At 41.2% G+C, this 19,972-nt stretch overlaps 1 protein-coding gene across 1 annotated transcript; it reads left to right on the top strand.

Annotated features, from left to right (window-relative positions):
* Positions 1-18,922: 18,922 nt before the first annotated feature.
* Positions 18,923-19,618, top strand: LOC124664337 (transcription factor IBH1-like 1). The gene has a single exon (XM_047201881.1). The coding sequence runs from the start codon at positions 18,923-18,925 to the stop codon at positions 19,616-19,618; it is 696 nt and encodes a 231-aa protein (XP_047057837.1).
* The last annotated feature ends 354 nt before the right edge of the window (positions 19,619-19,972 follow it).

Below are 19,972 nucleotides of genomic sequence, written 5' to 3'. Positions count from 1 at the left end.
GGGGAGACTGGTTCGTCTATAATGAAGAAAGAAAAGATTTGTTTTCTTACGGCATCTCTAATGGGGCGATGCAAATCGGACGTCAAAATCGATCAGCTGCGTCCGTTTGCGTCGGCCATGGACACCGAAATGGTCGCAAGACCAAGCTTGTTCGTTTGAGTCTGGGGGCAGCGCCAATGGCCCGACGCATTTTGTTCAGCGAGGACGGCCATGTGCTCTATTCAAACTCATCTCAAACACAAAGTAGTGCAGTATTTTGAAATAAATTTAACACAGAAACTGCGAAAAAAAGATGTTCAAACTACTTTATAAACTAATTACATAAACAAGTTACTTCTTCTTAGAAGGCCCAGCCTCGTCATCCTCACGGAGGCGCTTCTTACTCGTCACCTCTTCGGAAGAGCTCATTGCGTCCGATGAGCTTGTGTCCCCCTCTGACGAGTCACCTTCTTCCTCCTCGTCGGTGCATGCCGGCTGCGCCTCCGCCTTCCCCTTCGCCTGGGCCCTTGCCTCCTTCTTTGTCACCTCCTCGGTCGCCTCCTCTGCCTCTAGCCGTGTTCACATGGCCTCTTCATACTCTTCCTCTTCCGCAGGCCCCTGGGAAAAACGAGCGGTCGGGCGGCGCGAGCATGAAGCGTCCGCGTAGACCCAAACTCGACACATATTGGGGTTGTGTTTGCATCTTCACGGACTGCCCGATCACTGTGCGTCGCGCTACTGAGACTGGGTGCAGACGCATATTTCGACCGCGCGGTCACAGATGGACGCGAACCGTCCGTTTGCGTCGCCCTGTTGGAGATTCCCTTAAATACAAGAGGTTAAATCTGGTTTTCCCTTAGTTTATAGCGAGGCGGATGGCCAATGGGGTGAAATTTGTAGACGTTCTGTGTATTTAAAAATACATTTTGCTCATAGGTGTAGATACACGTATTATTCAAAAAACATATTTTAAATGTTAAATAAATCTGAAAAAATTATAGATGTACAATGGCCATGCTGGCACACAAATTTTCGCTAAAGAATACCATTTTTTGTGACTTGTATAAAAAATACTATTTTTGGTGCTCCAAAATGGCTTCTTACGAGATATTTATTTATTATTTTTACACATCCCATAAAAAAATTCTCCCACAAAACTTTGTGTATGAACATAGTATATCAAGATGTACATCCAGGACTTTTTTCATAATTGCTTGACATATTAAAATATATTTATAATGCATTTTTCATAATAGATGTATTTGAACCTATGAGCCAAAACAACATGTCCATACTATTTTCGATAAAGGAGCATAACCCCGGCCTCTGCGTCAATAGATGCACACGGCTTGCTTTATTAAAAACAAAGTATGAAGTCACAATAGATCCATCATCACTTATTACAATCACGGAAATGCTAAGGTGGATTCATGAATTAATCACTAGAAAATATGGCTAACAGAAAAGCTATGCATTTGCTATTCTATTAAGATGGCGCCACCCAGTAGCCTGGAAAAAGAAGTCATGGGCAACCACTAGCATCCGGTTGCATCCAATAACCATATCCTCCCGCTGCCCCACCGGGAGAAGGAAAACCCATTGCTGGATTGAATGAGCAGCTCGCCGGATAACCTGCAAAAAAATTAGTCCCAGTTTTTTGTTAAAGATAATATCATTTCTAGTCCTCCAAATGGCCCAACAAATGGCCGAAACCCCAACTATAATCTTCTGTTTGTCATCTTTTCTCACACCATTCAACCATCTACCAAACATATTAGTAAAATTAGCTGGTGGTGGAATATTATAAGTAAGGTACATCATACGCCAAATTATCTTTGCAAAAGGACAATGAATAGACAAATGATTAACAGTTTCTGTGGAATCACAAAAACAACACATTTGACATCCCTTCCATTTCCGTTTAGCTAACTTATCCTTTGTTAAAAGCACCTTATTGCTAAGAAACCACGTAAAGATCTTAACTTTTAAAGGAATCTTTAACTTCCGTAGGTACTTACGAAGATAAACAAATCAAGGTACATAGACTTGACTGAAAAAATACCCAACTCAGTAAGCTTCCAAATAAACTTATCTGGTTCAGCAGTTAAGTTAACTAGCAATGGCTGGCACGGCGGCACGCCGCGCCTGTACTTTCGCTAAATGAGGGGAAAATGTATGAGATGATATGGATGCATCACTTCATGGTTTAATTCTGGTGGAGAATGTACATTATTGTTGAGACTGCTAGTAGTATGTGTTAATTATAGTCAGTGCAATCATGGATCAAGTGACAATTCAGAAGAACATGGCCGATAATTTGTATAAGAAACTCGATCGACTGAAATGGTTTGGCTAGCTTATTCAGACATTCTAGTAGTGTAGTAACATAATGTAACAGTGAGTAAAGGTATGTAGTTTGATTGGTTCACAGCAGAGGATTCTATTGTACTGAAGTACTCTACTAATTGTTTTGGTCCACATAGAAATATGTCTCTGACCCAGGTCATTAGACTGGGTCCTATGTAGCAACACCGTTGTTGTTTCTTGTGTATGTTACAATGTCCATCTGTTTATTGCCAAGTGGGAGTTTATTTGCATGTCATCACTGATATATCCATTAATTTTACTCTAATGATGCAAAAGTTCTATACGATGCCTGAGGGAGTTACCTAACGCCCGGACTCCAAGAATTATAGTCCCAGATTAAGTGAGTCGAACTTGACTTGTCTAAATTGGCATGTATCTTCGCATCTAGATAACCTATACAAATCTGAGTTTTGGGACAAAGGAAGCACTGAGTCTAGTGACGGTGAACCATAGTTAATCATTCAACTCGGCAACTCAAGTCCTAAAAAGAACACATTTCAGCAAGCGCACCATTATATTACATCAAGATATAGCAGTATGAAAGGTAGTGTAGAACCGAATCTTCTAATCTTCCTGATACCATCTTGAGCTGTGCTTGGACAGTATTTACACATGGATCCACTAATTTCATTGGTAGAAAAATGGTAATACAACGTCCAATTTAGTATAAGTCGCGACTATAGAATTAGCCTCCTCTAGTTTCTGAAGCCTAAGAACAGTTGCAGACTTTTAAGCTGAGAAGCTGCATTGACGAAACTGGGTTTGGTCATTTTATCAGCCACTGATCTACAGAAATATATGAATCAATGCTAGATTTTACGTTACAGAGAGATATGGGGTACCATCATGTGTGACTTGTGTAGTCTGAACTAAAGCAGCACCCATAATATTGGTCATCAGTGGTGCTCCTCTGCATTTATTAAGACAAAAGATAAGAGAAATAAATGGGAGCTTCATGCTAATTAAAATTAAGCTGATTGGTATCTAGTCCAGAATGTATTCTCCCGCTGGACAGCTCCATATGCAACCTAACCTGATTAAATCTCGCAATAATGCAATGAAGAAAATATGATATTGTGATCATGTATTCTCCCGGTGGACCCCATACAAATTTCCATTCATTTTACCATGATGATGTGTTCTTGATCAATAAAACAAACAAAAAAATAGAGTAAGACCAAACCAGTCAAAATAACAACGTGAATTTTTGGGGGAAAATAGCATGAACATCACATATCCAACAAAAAAAAAGATTGTAAGAACAAAAATATACTTCTTAAATCATTTTTTATTTTCAATGGGACCAAAAAATATCTTTACTTAGTTGTTTTAGAAAAGCACGGGATAATTGTTGTGACATAGGGCCAATTCATAGTAGATCATCTAAGATAAACCTCCTAGTAGATTCTCATGTTCAGAATAAACACAAAATAAAATAACAACCCCGGCGAAATAATTTTATTACTTGCCAACAAAGGACTTGGAAGAAGTTGTAGGTCTCAATTACAGATGCAGCTCAGAAGACAAATGGTAAAGTAAGAGAAGGAACCCTTTTATCCGGTGGCACTGTTGATTGGTGGTCAAACCGCCTGATATTTATAAAGAAGCTTCGAGCATTTTCAGAAATTTCACCAGAAAAATGTATTTACCTGTAGAAAGACATAAGTGCGGAAAATTTAGGCTTCCCATGTGGACTTGAAGTACTGACATCAATCAAATTCAGACGAAAAACAATTATATCTATCCCTCATCAGATGGTGTTACTAATTAAATAAGTGCATGAATCTCGCACTGAAGGCAATATGCATGAAAAGTTAATCTTAAACGTCTCAGATGGATAGCTGCGGCATAACTGGCTCACCTCGAGGGCTTCGACGCGGATTGCAAGTAGAAGGAGGAAAAATGGGGAGTGGCCAAGGAGGAGATTATGAGGGGAAGCCGGACAGGGAAAGGCAGGGAATGTGGAGTAATAATAATAATAATAATAATAATAATAATAATAATGCTACAAGACAGGGAAAGTCAGGGAAAATGACTTCAATTTTGTTTAAATAAAGGCTTTTCGAACCTACATTTAAGTGACCGGTTACCCTTTGCAATAGCTTATTTGGCGGCAGAAATACAAATAATGCTGACATAGCTTTGAAGCCATCTGATTATGTCAATGAATATAATTAAAGATATTCAAATGTCAACCATGATCTTGTAAATATTTGTTCTTATATATCTAATAACGGGACCATAGAGACCGGTAAAACATCCGGACCTACCAAATTAAAATCACAGATTGATATGTAGTAGCAACTAATGTGCCTAAACGAATAAAAACAGTACCGTCGTCAGTAAGAGAGGTACCAGGAAAACTCGCATTGAACATTCGAATCTTATTGAGCTGCATTGTCTATTCGTTAAGTAAGGATAAGTAATAGATTACTGCTTGAACAAAGGAAGCAGACACCAACATAAACACTTGTACACCAAGAGTTCCTGTTTTCACGAAAAAGTCCAAAAGAGTTTGGATCCACTGAAATTTTAATGTAGAGTAACGTATTCCTGGAGTGTCATATACAATTCAATGCAAGAAATAATTAACAACTTATGTGGCCTTATTCAATGGAAAGTATGCAGTCTACATTTGGTTGAATTGCTTTGCTACTTTCTACTGGAAGTATTGCGGGGTAAGCAACACTTAAATTCTGCTCTGAACTGCAACACCACACATTGGAACGTTTTAGAAAAATAATCTTAAAGAAGCAGCCAATTAGCCAACTTAAGCACGCGAAACTCCGCACTTGCCCCAAGGCACTTTGGTAGCGCAGTAGAGGAAGTAGAATGGTTGCTTCCTGTAATGTAGCCAAGTAAAAGTTCCGATCACATACTACAAATGATGGTTCTAAGCTCTGTATGTGCCAACATTTCTTTGCATTAAAGTGGCAGATAACACTACTTCGGAACCTCATCTATTTTTTTTATCTTTGAAAGTCAGGCCTATGTTAATCGCCGATAACTAATTGGATATTCGTCCAATTACCTTGTAGTAGCCAAGTGTGTTGCAGTACATAACCAAAAGATAGCCATCTAGATTTCAAATTTATAGTCATGGATGTTGCAGCAGATTTTTAATCACTTGGTACCCAACAGCTTCATAGATATGCAACTGCCAAAAAATTTACAGAAGTGGCTGGACAACCTCAATTCTCGTAAAAGTGGAAAACTGAAGTTGCTCACACTCAAGCAAAAGGGGCACAAGGAGCAAAAGAAACAGGGGAAAAATATGCTACTTCGTGTCGATACACAGGACCAGGTAAACTAACTGGCCAATTAACCATTATTAATGAAATAAACTGTAGAATGGAGTTACGTATCATGAATAATCTAATCAAGACATGTTGTTTTCTAGGTTGTCCCTAGATCCAAGTAGTCTCCCTTAGCTCTGATTTTGTGGGCTCGCGAGAATATTACTTGAAATACGAACTGAAAATCAAATATTGGGTGATTGGACTCAGTTAAGCGCTAATAACATTTCTCAATTAAGTGGAAATACAAACTACATTTCCAAAACATTGAACCAACCTACCATGACATAAGGAGAAAATCTATATAGAACATATATACTAAGTCATGAAACTTTCCAATGAGAGATAAACAAGGATGTTTTGACTAAAGGTGAGCCCAAAGTTCAGGTCTGCAAGTTTACCGAGTAAGTGATGGCCACAGAACTATCATTCCTCCCAACTTGTGAAACAACAGTAATGCAGACAGGCTTAACTGGCACATACCACGTCCTGTTTTAAGAGGTTATAATTTTTCAATAGATACTGGCCAAGGAATGATCCAATAAGTTCCTTCTAAGAGTTCATCCCTATCTCATATCCCAAACTTTCTTCATTGCTGTGTAAAGTATGGTCCATGTTCTCAAATACCAATTAATCATATTAATCGATGATCTCATTACAGTTTTCCCCATTCAGCTGAAAGAACAAAGACCGTGCTATCAAACTATCAATGGGAAGAACTCTAGTTGATCAATGTATAAGAAAATCAAGAAACATACTATAGTGGCATTGAACGTAGAGAAGGAACCTTTGTTGGTTTAGGACATATGCATATCATCCAATTGAAGCAGACTCACCGATAAATTATCAAGAGAAGATAAACCTAAACAACCAAAGATCGTGGTGGCAACAACAACCCGCTATTCTCAGCCATCTCCATAGGAAACATCAACTAATTCTGTTGCCTAACATGGGCTGATATGGGAAAATGTTAAGCTTCCTACTAACATTAAAGGAAACTGGTCAGATGGTGAATGCATATACAGGATACCGCTAAGGAGATGCAGACAACTCAGGTTGGCTCTCATCTTCTACCTACAGAGCATATTGTCGACACTCGAGAGCAATGCTGAAAGATAGACATGTACCTGTTTTTCTGATGCGATTTCACAGATTAAATCAGATTCAGATGGCCGCCTTGATATGAATCCATTAGGCCGGAGAATAGAGCAGGGATTTCACAATACAACGTTGATTGCTTGAGGATCCAGGCAGGAGCGACATGAGACAATGGGAGAACAGTAAACTCAGAGTGCACCTCGAAGGCTCTGACTCTAACATGAATCTTGGTTTTTATGCTTGAAAATAACAACAAAAGGACTTCAGACCAAGCAGCCGAAGGCAATGCTTAGCTGATTTTGTAATATAGAAACTGAATAATCTGTTCTCAGATACCAGTCTTGCATCACACAACAATGTATGAATATAATGCTATCTAGCCCTACAGAAACCAATCTAATTACAATTCAGAAGCAACAATTACAAACTTCAGTTTGTACCTGCACATAGACTATGCAATATGCATACGTGTGTGCTTTCCTGATGATTGCATACACATCGCACTGAAAGGGTCAGCTTGTGTGTTGCGTACACCGTGATGCGCGGGCGCGGGATCGACTCAATGGCATCTACCAGCACCACCAATCTAGATCTTAAGTAGACATTGGCATTGCACTTCCGGTGTAGTCGCCCATGCTGAGGACGGCAACCGCCCGTCTTCTAACACTTGCCGCTGCAATAATCTCACATGCATACTCGCATGAACCGTCGTCGATTGCAAGGTTCGGAAGATGGGGAGATTAAAGGTTGGAGAGGAAGGGGATTGGACAGATTGTATCAGACTTGTTGCTAGATAGGTTACCTTCCTACAACACAGATAAAAAGTTGAAATTTGGGATGAGGGGATAAGGATTGCATACCTCACCTGCGCTGCCACTGCCATTATTCTCACCCTTGCTCCTCCAGCGACTGGTGACTCTGCACCATGCTACCTCGGGCAGCTTGCTTTTTTATCCTCCGATGTCATCATCCGGGCCGGCGCATCGTGCAGTTTGATGCCCAAGGTAACGGGATTTCCGGTCCTGGTGAAATCCACACATGCTTCATGCGTGAGGAATCCGCTGCTCAAGAGGCAGTGACGGGGTGAAGCTGCCACCGGCGGCACCGGAGCGCGATGCGGAGCGGCGCTGCTGAAGGGGATGGGGGTAAAGGCAGCGGCGGCGGCTGAAGTATCTCAGGCCAGGGGGAGGTCGGGGCTGGCCGCCTCTGCCGCCCCTGCGTTTTGTCGCTGCCGCAGGGTGAGGAAAGCTGGGGTAGGGGAGGAGCAGTGGTGAGGGACAGAGATCAGGTGATAGTGCCGTAACATGCGTTTTAGGCCGTTGGATCGAAAATGGATAGACAAGATCAAGCACTGTAGCGATGCACTGTAGATGATCCTGTAGCATGTACTGTAGCGACACACTGTAAATTTGTTCCTGTAGCAATGCACTGTAGATTATTCCTGTAGCGGCTACTGTTCATGTTTATCTGGCCATCCATTTTCAATCCAACGATCAGAACATGGTCACACGTCACAACACTGTTCATCGGTGACATGTCTATTGCATGTCACCTGATCTCTGTCCAGTGGTGAGAGGAACGGTGGTGCTGAATAGCTGGGCTCAAGGAGCCTTCCAAATCAAGTCAAAGCGGTGCGCCACTCAAAATACTGGGCGATCCTAGCTGGCGGTCGTTCGCTCAAAGATTGCTTAGCGATCACTGTCAGACAAGTTTTTTGGGTTACGTGAGCAAACCTCTTTCTTCTCCTTTCTCTGACTCACGTCCATGTTAAAACTTATCAAATTCGAAATTTTAAAATGTTTTATCTCTCAAACAACAACTTCGATTTAAGATCCGTTTTTACAATCAAATTCGTCTCGACGAGATCTTTAAAACTAGCACTCATGTTAATATGTTTCGACAAATTTATTTTTCGGCTAAAAGTTATCAACCCTCTCTATTTGAATAATCAACCCCTCCGTACTTGAGTGATCAGCAGTAAATGTATAAAATTATCAACTTGATGCATGCTATTGAGGGAAAGTTCTGCATGCATGCACGAGTAGACGAATCTGCCAGCGGAATCTTTTACAAATTTGAAAATTTAAAATGTTTTAACTTTCAAACGACAACTTCAAATTAAGATTCGCTTTCACCAATAAATTCATCTCGACGAGATCTTCAAAACTAGCACCCATGTTGATATGTTTCGAGAAACTTTTTTTTCTCTCTGTTTGAATAATCAACCCCTCCGTACTTAAGTGATCAACGGTGAACGTATAAAATTATCAACAGGCTATTGATCTGCAGGCATGCACAAAAAGACGAATCTGCTGATGTCAGCGGAATATTTCCGAAATTTAAAAATTCAAAACGTTTTAACTTTCAAACGACAACTCTAAATTAAGATTCGCTTTCACCAATAAATCCGTCTCGACGAGATCTTCAAAACTAGCACCCATGTTAATATGTTTCGACAAACTTTTTTTTGGCTAAAAGTTATCAACCCTCTCTATTTGAATAATCAGCCCCTCCGTAGTTGAGTAATCAACCGTAAATGTATAAAATTATCAACCCTAAAGTTAATTTTATTTTAAACATTTTAGCGAATCTTTTTTAGTTTAGAAGCTATCAACCCGGTGTCCTGTTATTTATCAACAGTAAATATAAATAACTACCAACCCTAAAAATCTAACTTCATTTCGAATATTTTGGCGACTCTTTTTAATTTACCAATTATCAACCCGGTGCCCCGTTATTTATCAATGATAATTATAAATAACTACCAACCCTAAAAAGTATTTTATTTAGAATATTTTAGCAAATATTTTTTTATTTTACAAGCTATCAACCTAGTGCCTCATTATTTATCAACGGTAAATATAAATAAATAATAACCCTAAAAAATATTTCATTTAGAATATTTTAGCGACTCTCATTTAGTTTACAAGCTATCAATCCGGTGACCCGCTATTTATCAATGGTAAATATAAATAAATATCAACCCTAATAATTTAATTTAATTTGACATATGTAGAGACTCTCTTTTTGTTTACAAGTTATCAACCCGGTGCCCCGTTATTTATCAACGGTAAATACAAATACCTAGCGACCCTAAAAAGTAAATTTCATTGAAAATATTTTAGCAACTTTTGTTAGCTTACAACTTAAAAACAGTACTTAATTTGAGTAGCAAGTGGTAGTTCATTTGAGTTGCAAGTGGATCTTCCCACCCGTTATTTCCCCCCTTAAAAACCACTGGCCCGAAAAAGGGAATTAAAAAATTAATCCAAAAAAACATGAATTACCTTACGAAATAACAACATAAAGGGAATTGCAAAAAAAGAGAATTGTCAAAAGGGAATTGCAAATAAAGAGAATTGAAAGTATGCGTCGTGCTGGAAAAAAAGAGCGAGATGCTCTGTGCATGCATGCAGCAATTTGTGAGAGCTAGCCTCATGCTGAAAAGTTGGCTCATTAAATGCAAACCCATGAGATACTTTATGCATGCATGCAGTGTGAACGCTCTTGGCTATATGCAACTTGCAAGTGGGAACGTGAGCTGTTAGTGTGAACACAAAGCTACATGTGAACGTAATTAAACACTACGAGACAAAAAAAGGGAATTGATTTCGCGCATGGCGCGAGCACTGCCGCGCAAGGAAACAGATCGCTCGAGGGATCGATTGCCAAGGAGGGAATTCGCAAAATACTGGCCCTTCAGACACAACAGGAAGTGAACCACCCCACGACTCCCCAAACCATTTTGAAGCTACAGCCACATGACCAACGTATCCAACTAACCCACCAGCCAAGCATAAAGAAGGAGAAGCAATAAAGATTGCCACTGTGGCAGCACCACAATGATTTTAAGGCTCACTAAAATTGCTATAGAGCACCCAACCAGTTCACATGGGAAAACAAATGGCATAAAATGCATACGTGTCGCCACAACGTGAACTCAAAAAAAATTCAAAACTCTTACAAAAAAGATGTCAGTTCCCATTTAATATAATAGTTATTGTGATTAATCGTTGGCATAGATGTAACCATTGCACCCACTTATTATCGTTCAAACCTCTCCTGAAAGAAATATTGATAGGTTCCGTAGCAACCACAGTCGAAATTAACACATTCTCATGTTGAACGATATTATAAAGTGCCGAATATTGATGAGATAACGGAGTATCGTCCAACCATACATCCTCCCAGAACCTAACAGATGTTCCATGGAGGTGGCAATTTGGCTCATAGGAGCAAATGCTCTCATTATACAAAATAATTAAAAAATAATTTTTAAAATGTTAAAAAATTCTGACATAATTTTTTTGGTGTACATCGTGACATTTTATGTTAGTGCACAAATTTTCGTGGAGAAACAACATTTTATGTGGCGTGTACAAAAAAGACAAAAAAATGACATGTACGTAGTCGTGTTATAGCATCAAAACTTGTCTTTTTTACAGGAGCCACAAATTTTTTTAGTTTTTTTTGAAAACTTGTGTACAAACATAAAATATGTAGATGTACATAGAAAATTTTATTTTACAATTTTTTGATATTTCAAAATGTAGATTCACATAACGAGAGCAAATGCTCCTATGAGCCAAAGTGAATATCCCATGTTCCATCACCTACTCTAAAAAAAACCTCGCTTGAAGAAGTCATCTTTAACATGCATAAGACCCTTCCAGAAAGGTGAATCAGTCGGTTTAACCTCAACATGTGCTAGTGTTTCATTTTTGAGGTATTTGTTACATAAGAGCAGCTGCCCCATACCTTCCTCATAAAGGAGTTTAAACAGCCATTTGCTTAGTAAATATTTGTTCTTTAACTCTAATACCTCAATACCCAACCCCCCCTGATCCTTTGGTCTATACAAAATACTCCATTTAGATAACTTATATTTCTTCTTGTGCTCATCAGATTGCCAGAAAAAATTTGATCTATAAAAGTCTAACCTCTTCCTCACCCCAATTGGGATTTCCAAGAAGGAGAGCATAAACATCGGAAGACTTGTGAGAACCGAATTAATCAGAACCAACATATCTCCATAAGACAACAATTTACTTCACCAGCACCCCAATTTGGAGGCAAACCGATTTTCAATAGGGTTCCACTCCGCATTCCGTAGAGTCCTATAATGTACCGGAATCCCTAAGTATTTCAAAAGTAAGGTTTCAGACCCGCACCCAAAAATGTGTCTATACTGGTTCTCCACATCATTTGCCTTACCAAAGCTAAAAATCTCGCTCTTATGAAAATTATATTTTAAACCCGACAGTAGTTCAAATATGCATAGGATTAGTTTCATATTCACAGCCTTAGCAATATCATGTTTCAAAAATAAGATTGTATCATCCGCATATTGTAGAATGGATATTCCCTCGTCAATCAAGTGAGGCAACAAGCTACCCACTTTACCCTCATCCTTAGCTCTAGCAATCAGAATCGCTAACATACCATCGACTATATTAAACATGATTGGAGATAATGGGTCCCCCTGGCGTAGTCCTTTTCTAGTTTGAAAATTATGCCCAATAACATCATTAACTCGTATTCCAACACTCCCTCCTTGCACAAATTGCATTATTCTATCACACCAAATAGGATCAAATCCCTTTATGCGAAGAACTTTTTGCAGAAATGGCCACTTAACCTTATCATACGCCTTTTCAAAATCTATTTTAAAAATCACCCCATCAAGTTTTTTCCCATGCATCTCATGAATAGTCTCATGGAGAACTACCACTCCTAGAATATGCCTTCCCGAAATAAACGCCGTCTGAGTAGGTCTAATCACTTTTTGAGCTACCACAGAAAAACGATTTGTCGCAACTTCAGTAAATATCTTAAAACTCACATTTAGCAAACAAATTGGCCTATATTGTTGAATCTGAGTTGCATTCTCCTTTTTAGGCAGCAAAGTAATCACTCCAAAATTGAGTTTATACAAAGGCAATTCTCCTTTCTGAAAGCTATCGAATAAAGCCATCAGATCATATTTAATAACCCCCCAAAAGTGTTGGTAAAATTCTGCAGGAAAACCATCCGGCCTAGGTGATTTATTATGTTCCATTTGAGAAATAGCATCATGAACCTCCTCCATTGAGAAGTTCACAGTTAACACTCTATTCTCATCTGCCGACAATTGTGGAATATCTTCAGTTCTACCTTCATCCAACGAGACAGAACTAGGCTCTGGATTACCAAACAATTGTTTATAGTACTCTGATATATACACCCTTAGATTATCATCCCCGACTATCGTACCCTCCTCTTGTTCAAGTTGATATATTTTCTTTTTTTCTATGTTTACCATTGGCTATGAAATGGAAATATTTGGTATTATCACCCTCTTCCTGAATAACTTAACTTTAGCTCTTTGCGTTCACTTAATCTCTTCCTCTCTTCGGAGTTTATTTAGTTGTTCATTGGAGTTTTTTTTAACTCATCACGTTCAACAATAGATAGCAGCATTGTTTCCGCCTTAATGTCCAGCGAGTCTATAATGTTCAATAGCCATTCCTTCTCCCTTCTATATTTTCCGCTTAAATATTTTGCCCAACCCCGTAAGAATCGGTGCAAATGCCTAATCTTATTTTGCCACGTTTGAATTGGGTTTTTTCCGATGTGGCCAGCCGCCCATTCATTTGCAATGAGCTCATCAAACCCTTCATGCTCTAACCAAGCCAACTCAAACGAGAAGCGCGGCTTATTACCCATATGTGTCTGAATCCCCGCATCAATCAAAAGCGGGGTGTGGTCAGATACAGAGCGAGACAAAGCCTGTACCGTGACCAAAGGGAATTTTTGTTCCCATTCGACACTAGCAAGCACCCTATCCAATTTTTCGTATGTAGGGGTTTCTCTTCTACTTTCCCAGGTGAATTGGCGACCCGACATAGCAATTTCCCGTAAATTTAGATTCTCAATGATTGCATTAAAAATGAATGGCCAGCGAGGATTAAAGTTATCATTATTCTTCTCCTCCAGTTTTCTCAAAATATTAAAATCCCCAGCGAAAAGCATAGGTATCGTTTCAGATTCACAAGTCCTAACTAACTCAGCTAGAAACTCATATTTATTCTTATCTTGTGCCGCACCATACACCGACACAAGCAACCACTCAAACCCGTCTATTTTCGAAGTAATGGACAACTTTACACAATAGTCTCCACTATCCACCATATTAACCACCAAAGTATTTGTATTAATCCCTACAAGAATTCCTCCCAACCTCCCATGAGGCGGCAGACAAAACCATGCAAACTCCTTACCCGCAGCTAGATCACGAAGGAAAGGGACCGCAAAATTAGATTGTCCCGTTTCTAACAAAGCTATGAAATCAAGGTCATACTCCCTAATTGATTCTTTCACAAACAAATGTTAAACCTCTCACTATTCCAAGTTAAACCTCTCAAATTAGTCATTGGTATCTAGTATTTTTAACTCTAACTCGGTTACTCCTCCACACCATTTTATTATCATATGATTTTTTCTTACGACCCTTTCTAACATTTGTAATAACCAAAGGTGCATTCGAATCATCATCTAAATGGTCATCCTCATCCAGGTCATCACAAAGCTCTGAAGCATGTGTTACCGCCAAACAAGAGGGGGCATCAAGAACCAAATTATCCAAATTGCTAAGCATGGTTAATGTTCTCTGTAATTCAACATCCTTAATTAATCTAGCAGATGCAATGCACTCAGAATGAGAATTACCCAATGAAACCCCCAATGATAAAGCATTCTCAATTATATGATCATCCTTAAATTCTGAAATTGAAGTTGGTTTGGATGGAGACTTACCAAGCACAGGCATCTCCGCACGTTTCTTGGCGATCAACATCGCCCTCTCCATATGTGGACCATTCCGGACATCCTCGTGATGTCCTGGATCCCATCTGAGACTCCGAATAAAATTCGAACTCCATTCCATATTTCATATCTACTTAAAACGACATCAAACCTTAAGTGTGTCACCCTACATTTCGTGAACTATGTAGACATGGTCGAGACTCCTCTCCGACCAATAACCAATAGCGGGATCTGGAGATCCATAATGGCCCCCACATATTCAACGATAACTTAGTGATCGATTGAACCATTTACATACGATACCGATTACCTTTGTCACGCGATATTTTACTTGTCCGAGGTTTGATCATCGGTATCTCCATACCTTGTTCAACCTCGTCACCGACAAGTACTCTTTACTCGTACCGTGGTATATCATATCTTATGAACTATTCATATGATTGCAAGCTAATCAGACGATATTCCACCGAGAGGGCCCAGAGTATATCTATCCGTCATCAGGATGGACAAATCCCACTTTTGATCCATATGCCTCAACTCGTACTTTTCGAATACTTAATCCCATCTTTATAACCACCCATTTACGCAGTGGCATTTGATGTAATCAAAGTACCCTTCCGGTATAAGTGATTTATATGATCTCATGATCGAAGGACTAGGTAACTATGTATCGGAAGCTAATAGCAAATTAAACTTAATGACGTGATCTTATGCTACGCATAATTGGGTGTGTGTACATTATATCATTCATCCAATGACATAACCTTGTTATTAATAACATCCAATGTTCATGATCATGAAACCATGATCATCTATTAATCAACAAGCTAGTTATACAAGAGGCTTACTAGGGACTCCTTGTTGTTTACATAACACACATGTATCAATGTTTCGGTTAATACAATTATAGCATGGTATGCAAACATTTATCATAAACACAAAGATATATAATAACCACTTTATTATTGCCTGTTGGGCATATCTCCAACGCTATATTCTCTGAATACGATGATACCGCAGTGGAAGACAATGAAGAAGAATGAGGTGAAGAACGGGCTCCAGATGATCCTGGTGATGATGATCTTCGTCGGGCCATTTCTGATGCAAGGAGAGACTGTGACACGGATAAGGAGAGGGTGCAGTTCGACAAGATGTTAGAGGACCACAAAAAATTGTTGTACCCAGTTTGTGAAGATGGGCAGAGAAAACTGGGTAGCATATTGGAATTACTGAAATGGAAGGCAGATGTCGGTGTTACTGACTTGAGATTTGAAAAATTGATGATAATATTAAAGAAGCTGCTTTCAAGAAAGAACGAATTGCATCGACAGCCCCGCCCGCACAAGGCGCCTCCATTGTCCGTCGTCATCCAGGATGATGACGAGTAGGCATCAATAGCAGCGGCAACCCTAGTTATGCAACGCTTTTAATTTTTAGCTATATATTTTTTTACTTTTTCGCACTTCATAATTTATTTCTATCAATAAATATATTATTGCAAAAAAAATACATCAGGCTGCTAGGCTATCCAATCTAAACGGACAAACGAGATCAGAGCTATTTTCGTATCCACGGCCCCAATCAAACAGACAAAACGATAACTCCAGACGAGAAGTCACGAACCGGTACGGTGCAAGGGAACCCAGGAGGCGGCGGAAAAAAGGCAAAAAACCCATCTAGGGTTCCATCCTCCTCGCCGGCGATACCGCCGGTTCGCTCCGCCTCCGGTGGCCTTCGGGCTTTGGAGGTGTGGTGGACCACGGTCCCTCGTCGGCGGGGAGTTTCTGTTCTTAATTTAGTTTGCTTTTCAGTCTCTTTTTTGGGATGGTGAGGCGGCGGCTACATCATGAAGTCAGAATAAGGTCCTCCCCGCCCTATCCTCGCTCCGGTGGTGCATCTAGCGCTGTCGGAGGGCGCGTGGAGTTGTGTGCCCATCGGATCTGCTGGGATCCGGTCGGTTTTCATGTTTGTTGGTGCGGTTTCATGATAGTCTCTTCCGATCTACGGTTGTCATCATTGGCGATGGTTGCTGCTCTGGTCCTTTGGAACCTTAGCACGACGACTTCCCGTCTGTCTACTACAACAAGCTCTACTACGACAAGCTTTGCCTGACTCCGGCGATGGAGGGGCGAGGACAGCGGTGCGCCTTCGGCTCGTGTGCTAGTGTTTGTAGTCGTCGCTAGGTGGTCCGAATACCAATTTGTAATTTTCTTTACTTTTTGGGTTATTTGTACTACTGTTGATAATTATTAATAGATCGGTGGATTTCTCGCAAAAAAAAAACGGACAAAACGATCACTTTAGATGACCCAAATGCGTCCCGTGGCGCCTTTGCTCCCGCTATGAACAGTGGAACAGTCTCAAGTTAGCGTTCATTCGTGGACACCGACTACGTCTTCCTTTTGCAGCACTATTACACGCTAGAATGGAGGGGCCGGGAAGCATGCAGGTCAACACATCCACGTCCACCTCCCTGTCAAGTGCTAGAGCCGGGCTGACGCTGCATGTTCGGCCACGTGCATTGTCTTGATGTTATCTTGCTCGTGGAGCTTTCTGCGCCTTCTCCTTCAACTTTTCTAGCCATATTGTTCTTGTGTGGCTATGACACTGTAGCAAGCGCAGTTATTAGTTCATCATCATGCGCTTGAGACCTTAAGCGTGGACAACTTACGTCGTACTTGTCCATCTTTGTATCCATACGTAGCATACGACCAGTGGCGGAGCCAGGACTTCAAACTTGTGTAGTCAATTCAAAACTGTGTAGTCAAATACATGTATTTATATGAATTTTTCATTATTTTTCACATGATTTATCTCTTGAATAGCAAAAAACTGTGTAGTCACTTGACTACACAGCTAATGTGTGGCTCCGCCACTGCATACGACAATACGTAGCTAGCTAGCGCATGCGATGCACGACGAGTCGACGACGATGTGTTTGAGACGGCCAGCTGGGTACCTGTAAGTTGTAACACGCGTTTTTAGTGTGCTCTCTAACTAGCTAATTCCCTTCCAACATTTCAAGCCATTTCTGTGTGATGACGATGACACGCGCGGGAGCCATCTGCCCAGCTCACAGTAACTACGTTATCATCATGTATCTGTGGATATCTTGTACCGTACATGGCGATCCTACGTCCATACCTAGCATACGACAATGTATAATCATGGAAGAAAATGAGCACGCCTGCAAGCCGTATTAAGGCGGTCGAAATGTCAAAGAAGCTTTTATGCTTCAAGTCCCTGACAGATACATTGTAGAGAAGAGGAAAATCACATGCATGTCGGCGCTATTAATCATGATCATGTGTCCAAGAGTGTCAATATCCATCAACAACGACAACAAAAATACAGCATGCATGTGCGACAGACTACGTACCCCTTCATTCATTATTATAAGATGTTTGTATTTTGATGAGGACTATATATAGATAGAAATTAGTGAACCTACACACTAAAGCATGTCGAAATACCAGCATTTTTTAATAAAAATAAGACATCTTATACTAATCTTGTAATAGTGACGTAGAGAGTACACCTCACGGTTAGGTGGTACATTGTTTTCGAAATAGAGATTTACCCAGCCTTTGCATCGAAAAAAAGATGCATATAATCTTGATTTATTTAATTTATTCAACAAAGAGAGATTTACCCGGATCTGAGGTTTCATCTGAATTCTGAAGCCGTCAAAGCTAATATAAGAGGGACGAGATCTGCGATGACGATACCTTCATGGAGGTAACAGTGCAAAAACACCGCCATCATCCACCATGACCAAAGTTGGCTCGGTAATTTTCACCGGTAACCGCACTTCCCTTTCCTCGCGGATAGCAATTGATGGACCGAAATAGTCCGGACCCGCCCGAAACGAGCACGACCGCGGCCCCTCCATCACCGGCTAGGACCTCCACGACCCCATCAACGCCGGAACCAGGGCCAGCCACCGCCTCCAAGTAAACCGGTGAAGGCCATTGTCTGCCACCTCCAAGGCCAGTGAAATCCACCGGCCTCCGTTGAAGAGGCCTCTATCCGTGCCACCGAGCCGAGCCGCCATCTCCACCTAGATCAGGTCGCGCCATGGTAGTGGGGTTGGGCAACGCGAGGGAAAGCCCCGCCACCTCCGTCAGCCACTTAGACTTCGCACAACGGTGGCGGGTGGTGGACGCTGCAGATCGGGGCTGGCGGAGGAGTTAGGGTTTTCCATGCCGCCGTCTCAAAGGAGATGACGTTGACAGGCCGTTGCGCAAAATATGTGTAAGACTGTTAGTGTTGGTGACACCACATGCATGGTGCCCTAGACACATACTTAAGCAGCATGAGCGCTACTGTTTCAGCAGAGGGATTTTCGGTCATTGCTCAACCAAAAGTGAAATCAGAACATGCAAGGCCCTAACGCCAACACCAGCACCAAGTCCTTCAAGCAAGCCTTCCTCAAGAACCTCCTCCTGAACCTCCATGCACTCACTAGCACAAGTGCATCATCCTTCGACGCCATAAGCCTCCACCAGAGGAAGCGCACCGTGAAGTCCTCCACCGACGTTGCCATGGCGGCGGCACGCGACGACTCCGGCGACGCCGGTGCCGTGAGGTGGCCCAAGGCTATCTTAGCCCGAGCGTCCAGGGCGTTCAAGATGCGGAGGCGCAGGAGGATCGTGATCAGGTGCTGCGGCCGGAAGAGGTGCTTGACGAGAAGCCGTGCCGCCGCCTCCAGTAGCGACGGTGGTGATGCTGCGAGGAGGCTGGTGAGGAGGAGGACCATGGCGCTGCGGGATATGATACCGGGAGGCCGGGACGCCGCCGTCGACGAGACCACGCTGCTACGCGAGGCCATGGACTACGTCGTGCATCTGCGCGCTCAGGTCGACATGCTCCGTCAGGTCTCGGAGGCCGTGCAAAGATTCAGCTCCATTGCTCTGCAGGTTCGTGACGAACAGACTATATTGGTTGCTTCTATTGTGTTCACTGGCGATCTTCTATATCTTACTAATTACTTGCTTATTTGGCGTGCAGTGACTCGTAAGCAGAATGATGGTAGGGATTTAGAACCTTTGCCAAAGGGAAAACACCTTAGCTAGTGGTGAACATATGTTGTCTCGTTCTTCTGAGAGATCCTAGAGGTCCTATCAGTTTGAGGGGTTGTCAGTGGAATAGATAGATGTTGTATGTGAACGGAAGGGAAGAGAGGACACTACTCTTGTAGATCACCCGAGAAATATGGGTACCTCTGAAACTTCAGTTTCACCTGTACTGAAGCGACTTATTGGAAGAAAAAACCAACTAGAAAGAGTGAAATGTTGTTTGAACCATGCATGTCCCAAGATCTATTGATGCATTGTTCACAAAGTCCACCGAATTTCTCACTACTTGAAGCCACACTTCCAGATGCCGACCATTGCTCATGGGTAAGCTATCATTAATTAGCATGGCAA

Source organism: Lolium rigidum, chromosome 1 (assembly GCF_022539505.1).
Source record: "Lolium rigidum isolate FL_2022 chromosome 1, APGP_CSIRO_Lrig_0.1, whole genome shotgun sequence".
Lineage (NCBI taxonomy): Eukaryota > Viridiplantae > Streptophyta > Magnoliopsida > Poales > Poaceae > Lolium > Lolium rigidum.
The sequence above is the reverse complement of the archived record's forward strand: the minus strand, read 5'-3'. Positions and strand labels throughout refer to the sequence as shown.

What these genes read in the sequence shown, in the direction of transcription:
- LOC124664337 (XM_047201881.1), top strand. Translation starts at nt 18,923, where the DNA reads ATGCAAGGCCCTAACGCCAACACCAGCACCAAGTCCTTCAAGCAAGCC.